Below are 21619 nucleotides of genomic sequence, written 5' to 3'. Positions count from 1 at the left end.
CGCTCTGTTGTGCCGAAGGAACATGCTGAATACTCAGTGGCATTAAGGTGCACAATAGGCTACAACTCTTTCTTTTCCAGAGAACATTGCATTCTGGGAAAAGAGAGAGAGAGTATGCAGAAAAATAGAGCAAGGTCCTTATAACAACCCAGACAAGATCTTCCCTCACCCATATTTTCACACATTTTAATGATCACAGTAATGTCTATACTGAAGGTAATAAAAACATGGCTTGGTATCGCACGATCACCGCACTTCTGTGTTTATTAGACAGTAAAGAAAACAACAGTTGCTTCTCAAGCAGATGAAACCGTTTTGATCGTCGCTTTCAGCTTGAAACAGATCAGTCCCAAATGGTTCTTTCTCTTTCATTGCTCAGTACCCAACCATCTGTCACAAAAAAAGTTGTGCAGTGTTCTTCTTTGCCTCAATTCTCTCTTTTTTCTGCCTTCATTCTCCTTTCAAGCGTTCTCCATTCTTTATTTGGCCGTTGCGCATATACACAGGAACCACAACACTTTTGTCCGTTTTTCAGATCTGCGTTCTTCGCTCACATGCCCTACAAGACCCTTTTGATGTCACGTGCACCCTCTGCCAACCGACCAGCGATATGCAATAGAGTGCGAGAGAAGAAGTAAAAAAATCTCATTTATATTCTCCACAGAGAAATTGATTTTAATGGTAACGTATAAACCTTTCAAGACGGACCTTCCATGAGCTCTGAGGTTATTAAGCCAAGGTATATGCTTCTCTAGAAAAGTCAGGGTGGCTTTAAGTTTTTTTTAAAGAAAAATATTTAACTACATCCGTTATACTAAGAAGAGATCCACCGATCAGATGAGTCACTGTGACATGAAAACCAAAATCACAGCAAGAGAGTGAAGACATCATTAAGGGGATAGTTCACCCAAAAATCATTTCACTCTCATGTTGTTACAAACCTATATACATTTCTTTGTTCTGATGAACATAAAGGAAGATATTTTGAGAAATGTTTGTAACCAAATGTTTATGGACCCCATTCAAGTCCATAGTAGGAAAAAAGAATACTATGGAAGTAAATAGGGTCCACGGATGCTTTAATTAAAAACATTTCTCAAAATATCTATCTTTGTGTTCATCAGAGCACAAAATTTATACAGGCTTGTAACAACATAAGAGTGAGTAAATGATGACAAAATTTTTGGGTGAACTATCCCTTTAAGATGCTGATTGGGCTCCCACTTTAGAGGTGCACGCAAACAAAACTTATTAAACAACGCATGAGCATGCCCATAGTAAGCTATGAGGCACCACATTACATTTTTTATATAAAAAATAACATTTTTATATATGAATAATTAGTACTTTTATACAACTCATATTGGCATCTTCTTATATAATAGAGTTTGGACAGTTTACTAGTTTTGCGTAAAATGACAGAGATTGGCTCAAGCAGCTGTCAGATGCTGGCGGCTGTGGGTGCAGGATTCACAGTGTTGCCAGATCCCATTGTAAAAAAACCTCTTTGTATGTAGTGTTTCATATTTTAGCAATGAATGTGACACTTTAGGAAATTTTTAAAGTGAGAATGAGCAGGTTTCTAAATGATTTTTGAAAGACAAGATCTGAACTTATTTTTTCTTTATGGCCTATTTTGTTTGCTTTCTAATATTTGGCAACACAGGGTGCTTTTAACACTACAAATAAGTAGAAAATAACACATAAAGATGTAGAACAGTTGGATTAAAATGAAATATGCCAAATATGTAAACATTGGCCATAGGGCCATATTATTTTTTATTCCGTTTAGGAAAACATTCATAAGAGCACATAACAAAGTTATTTTTTATATAGCCTAATGTTTCTTATTGAAACAATTAATATAATGCTATAATAAGCATTGTTGCATGAAAATACATAACAGTAAAGTATTAACAAATAGTTATCTAATAAATAGGGGATAATATAACGATGTCTACCCCTAAAACATATAGACAGACTGTGTATCCAAACTGTAAAATAGCAAAAAGGTTCAGAATACATAAGATCCCAGGTAAAAATAAATGTTTGGCAAATTAACTACAAAATTAGTGCACAAAATAGTACATTTACTAAGTGTACTTAAAGTGTATTTTAGTGCACTTTTCCTCCTGGGATAGCATTTGTTAACTCTTAACACCCCTGGATTAATTTTCAAACCCTGGCTATCGCCATGCGCTTGAGTAAAGTATTGAGATCTGTTTTGTGTCTTTTTGTGCTTAAATATTTAAATTGGCTAGTCGTGCCAGTGACTGCATCGCTGCTACACTGAAAAAAATGATTCATTGAATTTAATAAAAATTTTTAAGGTAAGTGGTTGCAATCAACTTATTTAAGCTACATTTAAACAAAAGCTTAATATATTACTTTACTAATCTTTTTTGTTTAAATGTAGCTTAAAGGTGCAGTGTGTACATTTTAGCGGCATCTAGTGGTGAGGTTGCGAATTGCTACCAACGGCTCAGTCCACTGCTCACCTCTTGCTTTTGAAACACATAGAGAAGCTACAGTAACCGCCACCGGAAAAACATGTTATCGACGGAGACAACTTATTAAAAAAGTTTGTCTGTTAAGGGCTTCTGTAGAAACATGGTGGCACAAAATGGCGGCTTCCATGTAAGGGGACCCTCTGTGTATGTTGATAAAACGTCTCATTCTAAGGCAATAAACACGTAACGGTTCATTATGAAAGGGTCTTTACACACCCCTAATTATATAGTTTTGTAAATTATTTTGCATTTCTGTCAAGAGATCCTTCTAAAAATTACACACTGCACCTTTAAATGAATTGATTGCAACCACTTACCTTAAAAAATTGATCATTTTTTTCAGTGTAACAACAAATTAATTTTAACACCTTTTAAAAAAATTATCCAATGATGCACAGAGAAATCCCTTATGTTTAAATTTCAGCAACGTTGGTACGCAAAAGCGCCTTTTAGAGCAGTGTTTTTTATTGTAATTGCGCATGCGCACCTGCGTGCCAGTTATGTGCACCTCTGTCTTTATAGTAAATTTAGAAAAACTGAAATATGTATATATAGTCCTTTTTTTGCTCATAAAGTCAGTCTCTAATGCATATTCATGAAAGCAGCACATGCATCCATTAAACACAGGATGCATCAGATATAGACATACATAGATGCCCCAGTATCAGCTCACATCTGTTAAGCAGTTTGTATATATTTCATTTTATATACTGTATATATGTCTTTGGCTTGTGCACAACCCTTTAAACTAACCATTTAAATAGAACTCATTTGTCATTTTTAATTCGTATGGGTCAGTCCTTTGTGACATCATGAAGACAAAGCCATGAACCGGCCTGTAGTATTCTCAGTCCAGAAACACACTCAGTTTCTGTGGTATAATATGTAAAACCCTCGTTCACAGGGCACCATTTAAAGATTAAAGGATTACAGTTTTGAAGCTGCTCACCACACGCAGGTCTCACCTTGAGAGGTTGCAGCCCATGTGTGAGGGTAATGGACTAATAGACTAGGATCAGATGGTGCTTTGATGAAGGCTGTGGTGATGTCACCTCCTGTTTTATACCGGTGATAGACACACAGTAGAGGTTTCCCACAAATCAGCAGTGGGGTGCCGGAATGGCATCCTGCCAAAAGAGAAGATACAACTTTGCATCCATATTTATTACAGACAAGCACACTTACGGTTTTGATTAAAGGATGCAAAGCAACACAGACACATACGCTCTGCCCCTTTCCATGTTTAAAATCACCGAGCAAAAATGTCCCTTGGAACTGTTTCTCTGTTTGAAGAGAATTTCCTTTTTTATTGTGGTTTAGCCTCCAGCCAAATATCTTCAAAGCATCTTTATTCTCCAGCAAAGGTGCACTTCTCATGACCTCATTCTGGTCAAAGTCTTTTGTCCCAAAAAAATATTATCTCATACTGAGAGACGTAAGCCACATATGATAAGACACAGCACGACCTTAGTATAAAGTTAAAAATTATTGCTCAACAATACAACATTGATTTGACATTGAAACAAACTCTCGATTGTAGTTAATCATTTCTATTTTCCGTTACATATTACATTTATGCATTTCACAGACATCCAAAGGAACTTACAGCACAGTGGCGGCTCGTGACTGCTCATCCGAGCGGCGCAAATTCAAAATAAGTGTTCGGAGTGTCATGTGTGTTGCTTGCATCTTCAAAATATGTGTTTGTTGCATCATGTGAACCATGTGCATCACTTGTTTTGTCAAAATAAGTGTCTGCTGCACACGCTTCAAATCTGTTTGTGATCAAAGAGACGCTCACGTTCACAAAATACATGCTAGACGCTCCCTTAATAGTAAATTCTGATTACGCATGAGATTATGCAAGTATCTGGCAAACGCAAGCGTCTCTTTTATCATAAACCCTTTAAATGCATCTGCAGCAGGCACTTATTTTCACAAGACACGTGATGCACACACGATCTCTCGATGCGCAGAACACATATTTTCAAAAGAGAAACCGTACACATGATGGGCTACGTACATGTTGTGACAAACTTCGCATCAAGCGCCCTCGAAAAAAGACGTCACCAGCGCAAGGTGTTCATTTAATATAGTGTCACAATGAATGTTGTTTACTGTTTGAGTGTAATTTCAGTACAATCTATTAGCAATTTTGACACAATGTTGCCAAACATTAGTCTGCCATATGCTTGTATCCACACAATTAAATAAAGCTTTATTTTTTGCTTATTAATTCTAAAACTTAACCTTTTTTTATTATGTAGAGATGTTACACTGCAGGGATGAGTAAATAAACTAGTTTCATACAAGCATTATGATTTTAATTAATATTAGGAGGTTAATAATTTTGAGTCTCATGACTGCATTTAGCTTTTTTCTAATTATTTAGAGTAAATTCACAGATCAGTGAATGTTTCTGAGCTTGCTGGAGTCTTGAGTAACAGCGTTTTCTCAAAATTCTCAATAACAGTCCAATTGATACATCTTGAAGAAGCATTGATTTGCATATTTTTTACATTTTGATGTTAGGCACCAAAAACCTAAGATACTTTATTTCAATGTAGAAAATCCCACATTTATTTCCTTTTGTTTGTTTTTTTCACATCACGGGGCTTTATTCACAACCCTTAGAAAAAGATAAGAAGCCAGTATGAAGAGTCGCGGAGAAAAGAGAGAGCTGCAGAACATGAATGAAAGAGTTAGATAAAAGAGGAGGTAAAAAGGAAGAGGATTTCTGAAAGCCAAGGTGATTTCAAATGAGTCACTGGTCGATTCCATCCATGTTTTTGCGGAAGATCCATTTGTGATTAATCACTCCAACACTGTGTGAAGTAAAAAGAATGTGATCACGATACTGGAAAACACATGCAGGTGAACGCACACCCATACAACCTTTCAAAACGATGCAAAAAGCACTCTCCGTTTTGCCACAGGGATTGTGCGAGTTCAGAGAAGTTTCCTCCAGCTTTTCTTCTCTCTCGATCCTCCCTTCACGGTTTCTTTGGCTGCTGCTGCCACTTTCATACCTTGCTTTTAAGTGCGGAGCACCAGGTGCGCCTGCAGCACTGCATTGATTTTTTTTCGCATGCAGCCAGCTGGCGTGCTAACCCGCGTATGCAACATCATTACGCAGACAGGCATACCAAAACAGATCCCTTCAATGCCGCAAGAACATTTCTGCATCAGACACTTACATCTAGACATTTGGAGACTCCCAACTGGGACGGTTTGACTCGTTTTCCTTGCTTGGCACATTTCTCCAAAGCTCCCGTGGAGCGCGCTGGCAAACATCTGGCGTGCAGTAAGAGTTCTGCAGTAGTAGTTGAGACTGCAGTTTCTTACTTTTTCTGTTTTCTATAAGTGGAGGAATATGACTGATATCATGTAATTATAAATCTTAGTTACTAAGAAATCAATCTTAATTTACCTGCAGATACCTCGTGATGTTGGTATCTGTACAAATATAATACTGTGTGGGATGCGTTATGTACTGTACTGTATTACTCGTTATGTTCCTGAATCACCACGAAGGATGTAAAAATACACATACACTCACCTAAAGGATTATTAGGAACACCTGTTGAATTTCTCATTAATGTAATGGTGTGGGGGATGTTTTCTTGGCACACTTTAGGCCCCTTAGTGCCAATTGGGCATCGTTTAAGTGCCACAGCCTACCTGAGCATTGTTTCTGATCATGTCCATCCCTTTATGACCACCATGTACCCATCCTCTGATGCACCATGTCACAAAGCTCGAATCATTTCAAATTGGTTTCTTGAACATTACAATGAGTTCACTGTACTAAAATGGCCCCCACAGTCACCAGATCTCAACCCAATAGAGCATCTACGGGATGTGGTGGAACGGGAGCTTCATGCCCTGGATGTGCATCCCACAAATCTCCATTAACTGCAAGAAGCTATCCTATCAATATGGACCAACATTTCTAAAGAATGCTTTCAGCACCTTGTTGAATCAATGCCACGTAGAATTAAGGCAGTTCTGAAGGTGAAAGGGAGTCAAACACATAATTAGTATGGTGTTCCTAATAATCCTTTAGGTGAGTGTTATATATATACAGGACATTAAAGAGGACATTTCACAAGACTTTTTAAAGATGTCAAAAAAATCTTTGGTGTCCAATATAATAAATAGATAATTTATTATTGGATGTTAAAATTGCCACTTTGTAGGTGTGAGCGAAAATGTTCCGTTTTGGGGTGTGTCTGTTTAAATGCAAATGAGTTGATCTCTGCACTAAATGGCAGTGCCGTGGTTGGATAGTGCAGATTAAGGGGCAGTATTATCCCCTACTGACATCACAAGAGCTCTTTTACACATTTTCTAGGTTGATAGAAGCACTGGGGACCCAATTATAGCACTTAAACATGGAAAAAAGTCAGATTTTCATGATATGTCCCCTTTAACCCTCATATTATGTTCCGGGTCAATTTGACCCATTTAGATTTTTAAGCTGTCGGATAAACCAGTTAACCTGTGATTTAATTATTTTAATTGTGAGACTTTTTCTCATTCATGGCCATGAACATGCATGCAAAGTTTGGACATGCTGACATGCTGATATGTGTACCAAAATAATTTTGTAACGATTTTGAGGTTCGCGGGTCAATTTGACCCGCATTTTGTTCCAAAGCAACTGTAAAGACCTAAATTAAATATATATATTTTAGTGTTTGTTGCTATATTGTTGTTTTACTATCCTGAAATGGGGGTAAAAATGCTTCTAATCACTCTTTTTTGTGCAACATTTGTTAAAACAAATATGTTAAAATTTGTGGTTAAATGCATTTTTTTAAATCATACCTTTTAATTTTAAGTGTTTGTAATGTGTGACAAAGACTGATACTAAAATGGTCCTGTTTATACCTAATTCCTTCTTGTTTTTCATAATGTGATATTTAAGGAATTGCATTGAATCCAATGCGGGTCAATTTGACCCACTCCATCAAAATCGTCACAAAAATCGAACACAATACAAGGGTTAAATGATTTAAGCTGTGATTAAGCAAAGTATTTATAACGACGGTATTTGAGAACAAGAACATTTTACATTTGGTACATATAGAAGCTTTTATCCAAAGCGACTTACAGTGCAAGGCATACACATTTTTTTTAGTATACTGTATGCATTCCCTGGGATCAAACCCATGACTGTTTGCGCTGCTAATGCAATGCTTTACTGATTGTGCTACAGGAACGCAGAACAGGGTACTTTGCCGAAAATACAGTACTGCAAAGATCCATTATAACCTTTTCTTTTTATACTGTAGGTGCAGCATTTGGGGATATAATTTTTTTTATTATTACACTAAAGGGTGATATCACTGAAAATTGCTCTGTCCTTCCCAGAATAGTTTCACGCCCTCTCTGTAATTAAAGAACAATGTCTGGCACTTCTACCTCTAATTAAACTGTTAAGTATTTCATTCCTAAAGAAGCAATTGAAAACATTACAATAAGGGCTAAAGAAGAACCTGCAGATATCTAATATTTGTTCGCCCCTAGCCAGCTAGGTGCCCAATCCCTTCGGATGATAAGAGCGAAGCGCCTTTCGGTGGTGAGGCCAGGCCTGAGAGAGCACGAGTTGCGGATCTTCCTTATAAAAATGACAGAAGCAAAAGCTTTTACTATGAAAAGAAAAACTCAGTGCTCTCCTGGGACGAGTTTATCTGGAGTGCTCAGTAGCATTAGGTTTGCAGGGGAGGGCAGGGTCTCCGTGTGTGTTGTATGTGCATGTGGCGATGGGAAATGGATGAGGGGCCAGGAGCTAAGTGCTAGACGATATTTCTTGGCGCTTGAGAGCAGCGTCTGCATTTCTTTATCTTCAGCTTCATCGCTCCTACATTTGCCGGTATTTATGAAACTGAAAAGGTCGAAAAGGAAGCAAAGAAAAACATCCACATGTGTTGTATGGCCATAGGAGAGTATAGTAGTGTTGAGGACAAAATTAGTGTGTGATAGCAACAGCTGAGAATTACATATAATTTCGCAAGACACTCTTTTGTGTGTATTGTAACTCTAATGGGGTTTGTGTTGTGCCCATGGACTGTAAAATAATGAATGACACGACTCTATGGACTTTTACTAAAAAAATAAAGCAAGAATATATATAAAAAATGGCAGCTTACATCTTGCACTGATGGCGTTATTTGGAGTCTTCACAGTAGTGATCATAAGGTGAAGCTATGGTATCAAGGCCCCGCCCATTTTTCCCTTTAACTCCATTACAAACACACAAATGAAGTCGTCACACTCCTTTTTAATAGCATTTAATAACCAACTTAAACCAAACTTATTAGAAAAACAAACACTTAAAAGTACATTAACATGATTCAAAATAACTAAAATAAGCATTGTTGGAAAAATTAAATTAAATTACGTTTGGCTCACATCACATTAGTTTAAATTAAGAAGTCGTAAGACCTATGAACGAACAAACGTGAATAAGAGATTTTAGTCCCAACATATGTGTAAATGTAGTTATGTCTTTGCCTCTAATGTTCACTTCAGTGCATATGAGTCCAGCACTACTGCAAAATGTCATGAAATACATGAGCTCAAAATTGACAGATTTCCACCTTGTCTTTATATACTGAAAGCTTCGCCCTGTTGTCATATCAGAAAGTCCTTTGACGCTTTCATTATTACTATAACCGATGTAGATACATGAGATATTGACTACACTATCTGAACAAACAGATTAGATTTCATCATTCCCAAAAGTCAGACCTAAAGATCGAATTTAAAAACCAAATCACATTTCTCAGCCTTAGAGATACAACAGATATATTTTGAAAGGTTGTGCATCACCTGTCTGTGTGCAGTTCTTTAGGTGCAAAACTGCAACGTGTGTTTCATGTGTTTTACAATATTTGCAACATTGGAGTAAATACTATTTTTAGCTTCATATCTTTAACAGTGTGACATGAAAATAAGCAGTATATATTTTGCATGAAAACCATTTAAATTACTTTTTAAGTAACAAACTCAAATGTGTTTTTTTTTAAACTAAATTTATAATAAATACCATAATTGAATCAACTTTTGAAACAACACAAAAACTGATACTAATTGTGCATCAGTAATACATTTTGTTTCTTTAAAATTATTCATTTAATGTAGTAATTTACTTAATTATGTAGTTTCAGAAAGATAAAATAGGGAGATGGTCTTACATGAAACAGTACTTTTTACTTTTAAAATAAAATTATTCAATGTTTTAATTTATTCGAAAAAAAATCTGTATTTTCTCTGAGATTGTCGAAGAAAAAATGTGAACGTTTGGGTTTTTTAACCAAATATTTAAAGATTAATATTCAGTAATGTAAGGATCATATAAAATCAAAGAAAATGTTTAATTATAAGACTTAATTATTGATCCACCCTCTTTAGCTAACATAGTTAGCAGGATCGAAGAGGAATGTGCATCACTGGGAGGATCATAGCACTAATTCACAGAAGTGATTTAATACAGTAAGTACGGATTAGCCAGACCTTCCATTTTCAATCAGTCCGATCCATAGCGGGATAATTGTTCAGCTTCATTAAGTAAGATCTTATTAACTCAAACTCAGCTTATTCAGCTTAAAAACCTGTGTTTAATCAATTAAGTTGCTTTAAGGTAATCATCATAATTCTGCATATTTCATGGGTTCAAATATTGTGGTTCCATTACAGTGTATTTGTAAGGTTGATTGGCAGTTAATTTGTTGTTACTGAGTTTAAATTCCTTTTTTTCTGAGACAAAGTTTTTAATTACAGTAGGTAATTTAAAAATGGTGCAAGCTGTTAATGTCGAAGCACGGAGTGTTCGGAACAAAACCCTGATCGCTATCCTTATTTTGACATTTAGCACAAAGACCTATAACTGTCACTCAAAGGTTGCTAGCATTTGTGTCGAGTCAAATGAATTAGAGCAAAAACATTTAAATATTGAACATTTACACAAAAATCCTCCAAGTCATAAAGTACACTTTCAGAAAAAAAAGTTCACTGGATGGTACCATTTGCTCCTAAATAGTTACATATTAGTACATCAGAGGTACATATTGGTACAAAAGAAGGCATTAAAGTACATTAAAGGTGCATATTGGTACCATATCTGTATTTAATGGTACCTATTAGGACCTTTTAAAATGGTACTGCTCGTAACAGCTTGGGACCATTTTTTCGTTGAAAATGTATTTCTGACAGTGTATTATACAGTAGAGGTCTTCTCGGGTCCAAACATGTACCCGACCCGAAATGACCCGAATCACTTTATACCCGAAATGACCCGAATATATATATATATATATATATATATATATATATATATATATATATATATATATATATATATATATATATATATATATATATATATATATATATATATATATATATATATATATATATATATATATATATATATATATATATATATATTAGGGCCGGGACTCGATTAAAAAAATTAATCTAATTAATTAGAGGCTTTGTAATTAATTAATCGAAATTAATCACATTTTAATCACATATAAATATTTGACCTGAGACATTGAGAAATTATTTTTCCACATGGATTTTTAGTATACCATGAATAATGACTGAATACCTAAGCTTAAGCAGCAAAATATTGTTTATTTTTGTTCAACCAAGTCGTTGTAATCAGAGTCGGGCTAGTGTCCACGCTAGCTGCTATATGTTTTGCATTGAGATGATACTTGAGGCTCGATGTGCTGCGGTGATATGTGAATTCCTTGTTGCATAGCTTACACACAACCATGCTCTTATCGACGCTTCCATCCGTTCTTTTTTATTAAAAAAATTCCCATCCACGGGGCCAACCAAAGCGATCTTATCAGCTTCTTCGTTCATGTTCACTGTGGTTTGTTGTTGCCTGAAGTCATGAACGCTAGTTGGTGCTCCAGTATAATCGGTCCGCCGAAACTCATCCAATGAGAAATGTTCCGCGGTGCAAAAATAAGTGTGATTAAAATGCGTTAAAAAATTTTTATGCGTTATTTTTTGTGTAATTAATTAATCTTAATTAAAGCGTTAAAGTCCCGGCCCTAATATATATATATATATATATATATATATATATATATATATATATATATATATATATATATATATAATTAAGGCATTTGTTCAAGAGATCAGTTAAGCAACTAGTCAAACCATAAAAAAAAAATGAAACCGGAAGTAAAGTTCGGATCCAGACGTGTATCGCGTCAGCGCACGTCCGTCCGATGAAACCGTCTATATTTCTTCACAATGTTCACTGAACCCAGCAGAGAATCTTCCATATAGAGGAACAAAAAATGGCCTTGTTTGCACATAGTCCCTGTTTCATATCTTGGCTTGCTTGTTCAGCACAATTGTTTGTGTCCTCCCTTCCTCTCATTCTGCCCCTGGTTGACACTTCCATTTTTTTGCCAGGGTTGGAAAATTACACTGCCTCACAGCCCAGCTCAACATGTGACATTTCACCTTCCCCAACTTCAGTGTTGGCAAATAAAATGAGTCAAGTAAGATGAATGTTCATATCTAACATCAGCGTTAGGGCACATCCGGGAGCCACAAAATGAACCAGGTCGTAAAAGGTGAACTTTGGGCTGGGATAGACTGTCACTTTTGTAAGAATATCCTTTTGCTTAATTATAAAATGGAGGTGTAAATGGAGGTGTCATTTGGAAAACAGTGTAATTACTAAAAGCACAGAGAGAGAGACAGATTCATATAAATCTTTACTGCACTTATATTAAGAGCCATATGTTTTAACATGTATCCTTTATAATCAATAAATGAAACTGGTCTTCACTAAACATATTATACTGTATCTTACAGTATATAGTTAATATTCAGTATGTGTTTTGAATGTAATGTATTTTTGGAATAGCAGAAAGTATCTTTATTATTTGACAGATATCACAGAAGTAGGTGTCTTGAAATATCTGTAGCATCTTTATCTGTAAATGTCTTTGTAGCATCCCTAGACCCTGAACTACAAACACAATGTTTTACCAGATGGAACACTTTAAGATGTGTTTTGGTTGTCAGTCATTTTGCTTTCACTCAGGACAATCCCTACTGTATATGGGTTTCAGTTTGTCGTCCATATGTTTTGCCAGTAGCTGGGTTTCCATCCAAATGTGAAGCGAGTCTTTTCAAAAGTCACACAAAGAACAAACAAATGCCAATTAAGTTCCATCAAGTTGTTAGAGCGAATGATGGTGGTATTGTTACAACATGACCACGCTGATAAATGAAGACAGAACTGCATGTATTCACGATGGGGCAAGTTATTCATTTATTAGCAGTGCAGCTTTTTAAAAAAAAATGCTGTGCAAAGAAGAAGAAATGTAACATTTTTATTCATGAACTATCAGCAAGGGCATTAAGGGGGTCTGCACACCAAAGCTTTTAAAAACTGCTAAAAACTCCTGTGTGCACGCCTCTTAAGATGGCGTCAAACCCCATATATGGTAAAGAAAACTTTAGCGGAAACAGTACACGTGGGTTTAGGTATGCTGGCGTTTGTTTTCAACTGTTTCCAATGGAAGCGCTGCGTTTTATCAAAAAGCCAACAGCTGCCTTTTTTTCGCACTGAAAGCCAGACCTCTGCTGTTTTTCCACGCTCAGCGCTGAGTGCAAAAAATATTCAACTTTGAGTGAAAGGCCCAGCTCGTCAATGTCAGTTCTCACACGGCCATCCAATCACAGTGGAGGAGGGATTGGACAAATATTACAACAACCAACCGGTGCATCGTACAACGACTGATAAACAAAACAGAGGTATCACAGTAACCAAAGCACAAAGAAAGCTGGCAATCGGCATCCTCCCAGCCTGATCTCACAAGAAATCGTACATATTTTACGAGTTGGCTAATTCATACGAAGTTAATTGTGCAAAATCGTACGATTCTCATGAAAAAACAACAACAAAACCGAACCCCTAACCCCGCACCTAACCCCAACGTCACAAGGGTCAAGACAAATCGTACCAAAACTTACGAATGTGGTCACATAAATGAATAAGAAGTAGCTAACTCGTAAAATATGTACAAATTCTCGTGAGATAGCATTGGTCAGCCTGGCGTTTAAGGCGTGTTTAAAGCCCGATTTATACTTCTACGGTGTAGCTATCTGTAGCCTGTGCGTAGCTCTGCATAGCCTGACGTGCACCTTGCAAAAGTGCAAAAATTTTAACAGCGCGTCAGTTCTACGTGGACCGCAAGCACTGTGATTGGTCCACCAGAACCCCTCCCGTTAGGTAAAATAACTGCGTCATAGGTTTTTCCGTTTGCGACGGTGAAAACAAAGATGAGCCAAGTTGAGGAGTGATTTAACTCAAATTGCAACAAAAGTCGCTGTTTATTTACTTCCATCATTGCTGGTCTTCTCAAATCATAAACAATAAGTTGCTGTTTCTTCTTCGTTAACTTGCCAAGCTTCTTCTTCTTTGACGGCCCGCTGCTACTGTGGTCACACGCGTGGATACTGCCCACCAGCGGTTTGCGCGTGTGTTTGCACGTCGATGCGGAGGACGACGCAAAAGTATAAATGGAAACCTATGCCGTCGCGGCTACGCTGTAGGACCTACACACGACTATAACGAGCCCTTAAAACTTTGGTGTGCACACCCCGTTAATGTTTGCTATGTTGCACATGCGTTTCCATCTCCCATTATTCGCATTATCTCATTTTTGCATAAGTCAAAAGCCACCTCAAGCGAGCGTATAAACTTTTTTTATTTGAAATTTGACCTTTCCATCATTCGTTTCTTATGCAATACTTTAAAGTGCGCTAAACTAATGGTGATGGAAACATGGCTAGTGTTGCTTTAACAGCCAGTGCCATGGAAACTATACTTTAGGTCACAATATCAGCACTGATTTTATTCATCTTTCATTGTTCTGACATTGAAGTTATGTATGGCTGCAGTGCTGTATTTCTGATTAGAGCCTTTCAGGAGTCTATATGTTTGCATATGTGATGGTTTTGGAGGCCGAGTTTTTGGAAAGAATAGGGTGAAGTTAATTCAGTGGTTGAATCTGGCAGAAACGGTGAACGTTTATTTGACAGTATTCAGGTGGGAGAGTCTGTAAAAGTGCTGAATTGTTAATGAACCTCTAAGAGGAAATAATCATATTTGCATTGTTCCACAGTTGTAAATAAGGCCGTTGAGAACACTTATTGATCAGCAACACCTTTAGCTGCCAGCATTACACTCGAGGATCGGGGCAGTCGGAAATTCTTTGAGTTGGTAAACAACATGGCTAACAAAAGGGAAACTCATTTGTTTTCAGTGGTTGTTTTAGATTGTTACAAGTTGCTATCTCCAGCACTGGTAAACGATGTTTTATTCTAACACTTTGGGGGAATTCGATAAGAAATAATTGCATCTGCTTAATGCCACACATTTTACTGCTTGATTTACTTGTGTCATGATTCACTTGGTTACACTAGATTGCAAATGGTTACAACTCTTCATTGTTTATTCATGTTAGTTTATTGTGCATTGCCAAATGTTAACATGCAACTTTTGAATTTTAAGAATATTGGTATTAAATTTGAATTTTTACTTAATGGTTTAAAAGTATTGTTTATAGCATTGTTTATATGTCATTTTATGACATTATGAAACTACAGCTACATTCTATGAATATATGTTAAAATCTCTCTCTCTCTCTCTCTCTCTTTCTCTCTCTCTCCAGCCTGTGAGTTGATGAATCGTGGTATTCTAGCTCTGGTCAGCTCGATCGGTTGCATGTCTGCAGGCTCGCTGCAGTCTTTGGCCGATGCCATGCACATCCCTCACCTCTTCATCCAAAGGGCACCCGCAGGAACTCCTCGCTCCAGCTGCCCACCCACCAGCCACGCCCAGCCGGATGACTACACACTCTTTGTTCGACCGCCGGTCTACTTAAATGATGTCATTTTTCAAGTAGTGATGGAGTACACCTGGCAGAAGTTCATTATCTTCTATGACACTGACTATGGTGAGTGTTTTCCATTCACAGATGGCGTGACATGAGGGCTCCCTCAGAAAGTATCCATTCAGTGACCCCGCATTAACACCCCATCATTACCAACAGCGGGGTACGTCAATCAGAATTATTGCTCCTCATTATGTATCTAAAGCGAGATTATGAGAGAAGAGAGCATATGGTGTGAGCGAGAATAGGGAATTCTCGGTGTGAGGATGATAGGAAAAATAAATGGGGACAAAATCTATTGGGCGACCCCGCTATAGGCTTATGCTATAGCGGACCCTTTTTAGTTTTTAGCCCATTGTCAGCTTTCAAGTCATAAGCTTTTCATTTTCCTAATTATTTTGCCAATATTTTCACCATTGCACTAGTTCGATTTTCAGAATGTCCCTTTTACTACTGTATATTTATTTCACATTATTTAACAATGAACATTTTTTTCATTATAGGGCCTTTTTACAACTGATCACTACTCTGATCAGATAGCTATAGATGGACTTGTTTACTGTTTCATTTACATTCGACCACATAAATTAGTCTTGGCTGAACGGATACTAATCTGATCTTCTATTCACACGAAATGCAAATAACCTATTCATTACTCTGCCTTAAGTAACTTGCAATGATGCTTTTATGCAGCATTGTATGTTGAACAGCAGACGCGTGCCTGTACGGTCAAGCACGACAACAGGGAGAGAGAGAGACGGCGGCAAGTTAGACAGGAGCATGATAGAGGAAAAAGCGCTCAACAAAGAGGTCTTATTAACTCTTTCACCGCCAGCGTTTTTTAAAAAAGTTGCCAGCCAGCGCAAGTGTTTTTCATGATTTCCACTAAAGTTTAATGCCTTCCAGAAAATGTTCTTCTTTAAATATATAAACATACAATATATCAAATGAAAGAACAGACCCTCTGCTTTCAAACAACAACAACAAAAAAAAAAACGTTTCATCCTACCTTCAGTAGTTCTTTTGTAATCAGCTTTTGAATATGGGTAAGTTTCTGTAAAAACACCACATTTTGAGCAAAAAGCAGAGATAATTAAATTTTTGTGACGGACTTTTCATAGAGTTCCCATTCAGAGCGATCTTTAAAACAGACACGAACATGCAGCTGCTTGCCATAGGGCAATACTTCCAGGTTTAAAAAGTTGCGGAAGGGTGCCACCTGGTGGATAGTAGCGGTATTGCGGAAAGACGGAAATACTCGTCATTGGCGGGGAAGCGTTTTCTCTTGATTGATGAGATATCTCGTCAATGGCAGCGAAAGAGTTGAAAAGTTTTTTTTAATAAACGTTTTATTTTTCGTTTAATATAAGCGTGTTTGTCATTGTAAGACTTTACTGGTTTTAGGAAGTTTTTATTACATACCGCTGACGCTCTTTGTCGTTCTATGACATGAGATTTAGAGCTAAAGTCTCTCGTTCTTCATGCTTGTGCATTCAGGAGACAAATACCCATCGTCATGTCTTTCTTATAATCTGCATGGTGTGCAGGATGTCTTTATTTTAAACTATAAAGGAAACTTGTAGTGCTGTATGCAGGGTTCCCACTGGTTCTTGAAATCCTTGAAAGTTTGTGAATTTAGGGAAAAAGTTCAAGGCCCTGGGAAGTTTTTGAAAATATACATACATAGATACAGGTGATTGAAAGTGCTTGAATCTATTTTATACAAGAAGTTTTCTGGGAAAAATCCATATTATTCCCTGTATAGTGTAGGATAATATCATAAAATTCTAGACTTTTTAAGCACACGTGCTAAACTTTTCGCTTTAAATGCTTATATCTTCTGTATACGAATGTTGATTCATTCCAAAATGTTTTTTGCATAGTTGTGTTTGACACATGAAAACGTCTCTGGTTACGTATGTAACTGTTGTTCCCTGAGAAGAGAATGAGGCGCCGCATCTCCCTTGCCATACTTCCTGTGTCCCTGTAACGCCGTCTTTGGCAATATTGCGATTTAGGTGTCCCCAAAGTGTCACTGCAGTGACGCAGCGCGAGTTCCCTCAATAGGGAACTGTAACAATATATCTTAAAAGGTAACACAATTGCTCTCACTTAAAATTTGTCCCCACATTTAGTCCTTGAATTTGAGGCTATTGCACCTGGAAAGTCCTTGAAAGGTCCTTGAATTTGAAGTTAACTAATGTGTATGTTTTCGTGGCGTTTTCGGACACTTTAAAATTCCTACCAAACATGTTTGCTGCATTTGCGCGGCACTTACTCTGCGCTGGTTGCAATTTGATCGCGTCATCAAAGACTGCATCCCTACTTGAGACAAGTTTGAAAATATTATTTAGTTGCTGTGTGGGCTCTGATAGTCTGGTCAGTGACCAGTTAGCCACTTCTCGCACTGAAAGAATAACAAATATTTTCCTGTTCAAAACTGATCCGAACTTTTCCCTCAGCGAGGAAAAGCAGATTGTCATATGTCGTATTGCGTAACCATGTGTTCGCCTACACTGAGTGAGTAATGAAATAAAAAACTTAAAACAATCTGTTTATTAAATGTGTATCTTCACTTCTCTGTGCAGCATCCCTCTAAGGAAATGAATGCACACATTTCAAAGATTCACAGGGTGAAGTTGCATCATAATTCATTTTACAATTGTTTATTTTTCACTGAGTTCTTATTTATTCGTATGACATCGTCAGCCAAAGTCAAACTGTGTTAGAGTTTGCCATTAAGACACCCCATATTGTGTGCCTCCCCAGTCCCAGGGCAACAATAATAGTACTTGACATAGTAACTTGGTAAGAGTAAAACTACATTTTAAACCTGTCAGCAAAAGAGAGAGAAACAAGATGCCAAAGAAATGTAAAGAAAAAGCCAAATGGTAGATATTGAGATGGGAAAAATAGAGTGTGGTCGTCTGTGAAAAGAACTCCATGGTTGATGGTCTCTCTGTAGGGCATGTCTGCCTCACTACGTTTAGGTGCGGATGAATAAGTACCTGTCTTCAAAGAAAAACGGATGTGGTTTCAGCCACGTCCGGAGGCCACATGCCCTGCTCGGCTATATAGTAATGAAGCCTTAGAGATTCGCTCTTATTCTGCTTTAAACTTGCTAAGAGCTGACCACTGACTCAGATGATAGAATTCACGGTCATTTGATGAGCTGGCCTCTGAGCAAGAGGTCTTTCAAAGAGAACAAAATACTTTAAGATTGCCTTGGCTTTAAAAAATGGTTTCTTGGACAATAGAGAGTTCATTGGTGGATTGATTTCGGTTTCCTCTGTGTCACTTATTTTCAGGTCTATTGGTGCTAAAAGAGACCTCAGAAAAGTCTTAACCTCTTTAACTTGCAGCATGTGTTAAATATCTGCAGTCAGAACAAATGATTTAAAAAAATGGTATTTAACAATATAGACATAGTATATATAGGGCCCTATTTTAATGATCTAAGCACATTGTCTAAAGCGCACGGTCTAAAGGGGTGTGTTCGATTCCACTATTGCTAATTTAACAACGAAAAAATGGTTTGTGTGCCAAACGCACGGCCTAAAAGGGTTGTTGCTATTCTCTTAATGAGTAATGGGTGTTTTGGGTGTAATGTGCAATAAATCAAAGAGAGTCTAAGCAGAGGAAGAAGACCACCAGTTTAGGATTGATATTAAAATATTGCATTGATTTCATTTTTTGCAACAAAAGGTTTGTACTCTAAAAATACTTTATTTGTAACAAACAGAAGATAAAGAATTTACAAACGTGCGGAGAGCTTTCAGCACTCGGACAGCGCCATGAATGCATTGAAAGGCATAAAAACTGCTCGCATCTCATCATATCCACAGGTACAAAGTCATCATATACAATAAATTTGTGGGGTAGCATTTAAAAAAAAAAAAGTTAAAAATATATTTAATATTTGCATTTGTTTAAAACAAAACATTGAATTACTTACAGGCTGACAGGTGAAGCAGCTCTTTATGCCTTTTAACGTCTCATAATCGATCCTCATTTATGTCCAAGTGACTCAATAATAATCGTTTAAATTTTAATCCTTTGATTCTACATATTTTAAAACGTTAATGTGCTGCCACGCATCCATGTGATTGTCGTCTCATTTAAACTGTAAGCGCGTATTACTAACGCGCTCATTAAATGACAAAAACAACATTGCGGCATTGACTTTAGACCAGGTTTTAGTTGGTCAATGGCGTAGTCTATTTTAGTTGCCTCAAAATAGCAACACACCAACAATGTGCCTGAACACACCTCGTTTTCAGACCAGAATGCCCATGGTCGCAAAATTGGGCTCAAATGCATTTGCTATTTAAACAATGTGGCGCTAAACGTTAAAATTATAATATTTTGGCCCATGTTGCCTTTATTTGATAGACAGTAATTACGAGGTGACAGGAAAGTACAGAGTGGAAAGAGGGGTATGGGATCAGCAAAGGACCTCGAGCCGGGACTCGAACTTGGGTCGCCGGAAGCGCGTCTGCACCACATGTCGGAGCACTGTCCACCACACCATCGGCTCTGACGTTAAAATAATAATTGTGCCGGGTTGAAACTAGCAAAAGACACTTGTGTTGCGCATTGGGCGGGTGTATGATAGAGCCCACAGTAGCTCAATTGGTAGAGCATTGCATTTGCATTGGAAATGTCATGGCTTTCATCCCTAGGGGGTCAACACATAATATACTGATAAAATATATACCTTGTAATGAACTGTAAGTCACTTCAGATAAAAGTGTCTGCCAAAAAGAATAAATGTTTAGCATTTGCATTCCTGGCATCTAAATGCGAGTTGCTTGGTGGATGCATGTATCTCCTAAAGTCGGTTTTGCTTCATAGCATTCAGTTCTGGAAAAATATCCAATCACCTGTTTCATAAATGTCTCAGTGACTGATCAGTCTTCATTAAAAAGATGCTTCACTGAATGTAGCTACTTTTTAACCCTTTTCACATAGCATGTTAATCACAGATGTGAATGCAAACACGTCACGTAATGGATTCTGGCATAGCTCCCGAAAAGGGGGCCTAGTAACATTTCTGGAACACATCCTGGAACAGACAAAAGGCAGAAACATCGCTGATCTGTTGTAGTGATGATGCATTTATCATCGAAACAACATCGTTCAGGTGTTTTACACAGGGGTTTTAAATGCAGATCATGGAGCTCCTCACTATCTGTGCTAAAAAATTGAGATAATCATGCATTTGGTTATGATCAAAACAGAAAATAAATGCATGCGCATAGTATCCTGTGAGAGAAATTGCGGATAATACTCTCGTACCTTATAGTTTAAAGCTCACGTAACACACGTTGTTTCTGCATTTCTGATGTTAATCTGGAGTATAGAGTAGTATTACATACTTCATATCTCCGAAGAGTCTTTAGTTTAATCAGATTTATAAAAGAAAGATTCGCTTTACCGAATCTTTCTGATAACGTACGAAAAAATGAAGAAGGAGGAGTTACTCCTGCGGGTGGAGCGAGTACGAGTCATGCAACAGTGCAACACAACTTATGATTCACTACATGTTAATGTCATTTATATATGCACGCGCCTATTTCCAATATAAGACAGAAGTCTTACTTACCGCATGCAACTTGTGACCCGGTTGGGAAAATCCAGTGCATCAAACACACACGCAAAACTCCGCTGCTACCCCGGATAATAAACTATATCCATTGTTTTCATAAGGCTGGCTTTCTTCTCCTTACATCCAAAAACACACTTCATCTTTCGTACCATTGTTGAGTTTTCAAATTAAACAAAGCTGTGTCGTGTGATATGGTTTGCAAGATCTAGCGTCTCCCGCTGATTGACGGGTGGGCGGGGTTTTCCGGGGGAAGTGCCCATATAAAGAAGTGCTATGTATAGAAAACCCCTGAAACGTCAGTTGGACCCATAGTCGAAAAAAAAATTCAGAAACTTGTACGAACCCTGGCGAAGTGCATTCGGCACAAAAATACCATGCCCAACTGCTTTTTTGACACTTTGCCTATATACGTTTAACATGAGGAAACAACTTTATAACTGTGTTAATAAGTCAGAATGCATGAAATACCATTGACCCCCCCCCCCCCTTAATTATATAACTTACAACTTTCATTTGACGGGGTGCCATTTTCAGCTACACAAACTAACTTC

The 21619-nt window shown here is 37.3% G+C and overlaps 1 protein-coding gene across 6 annotated transcripts in view; it reads left to right on the top strand.

The window, feature by feature from the left end:
* Positions 1-21619, top strand: part of grid2 (glutamate receptor, ionotropic, delta 2) — a 485524-nt gene that overhangs the window by 280555 nt on the left and 183350 nt on the right. For all 6 annotated transcript variants that reach the window (XR_008634267.2, XR_008634268.2, XM_055168104.2 and 3 more), the window contains exon 3: positions 15239-15523. Coding sequence is in view for 4 of the 6 variants with exons in the window: in XM_055168104.2 (XP_055024079.2) it covers positions 15239-15523 (285 nt within the window). In the remaining 2 variants the exon portion in view is untranslated. The remainder of the gene's footprint in view (positions 1-15238; positions 15524-21619) is intronic.

Source organism: Misgurnus anguillicaudatus, chromosome 5 (assembly GCF_027580225.2).
Source record: "Misgurnus anguillicaudatus chromosome 5, ASM2758022v2, whole genome shotgun sequence".
NCBI lineage: Eukaryota > Metazoa > Chordata > Actinopteri > Cypriniformes > Cobitidae > Misgurnus > Misgurnus anguillicaudatus.
Note: the sequence above shows the minus strand (reverse complement) of the source record. Positions and strands in the feature narration are given on the sequence as shown.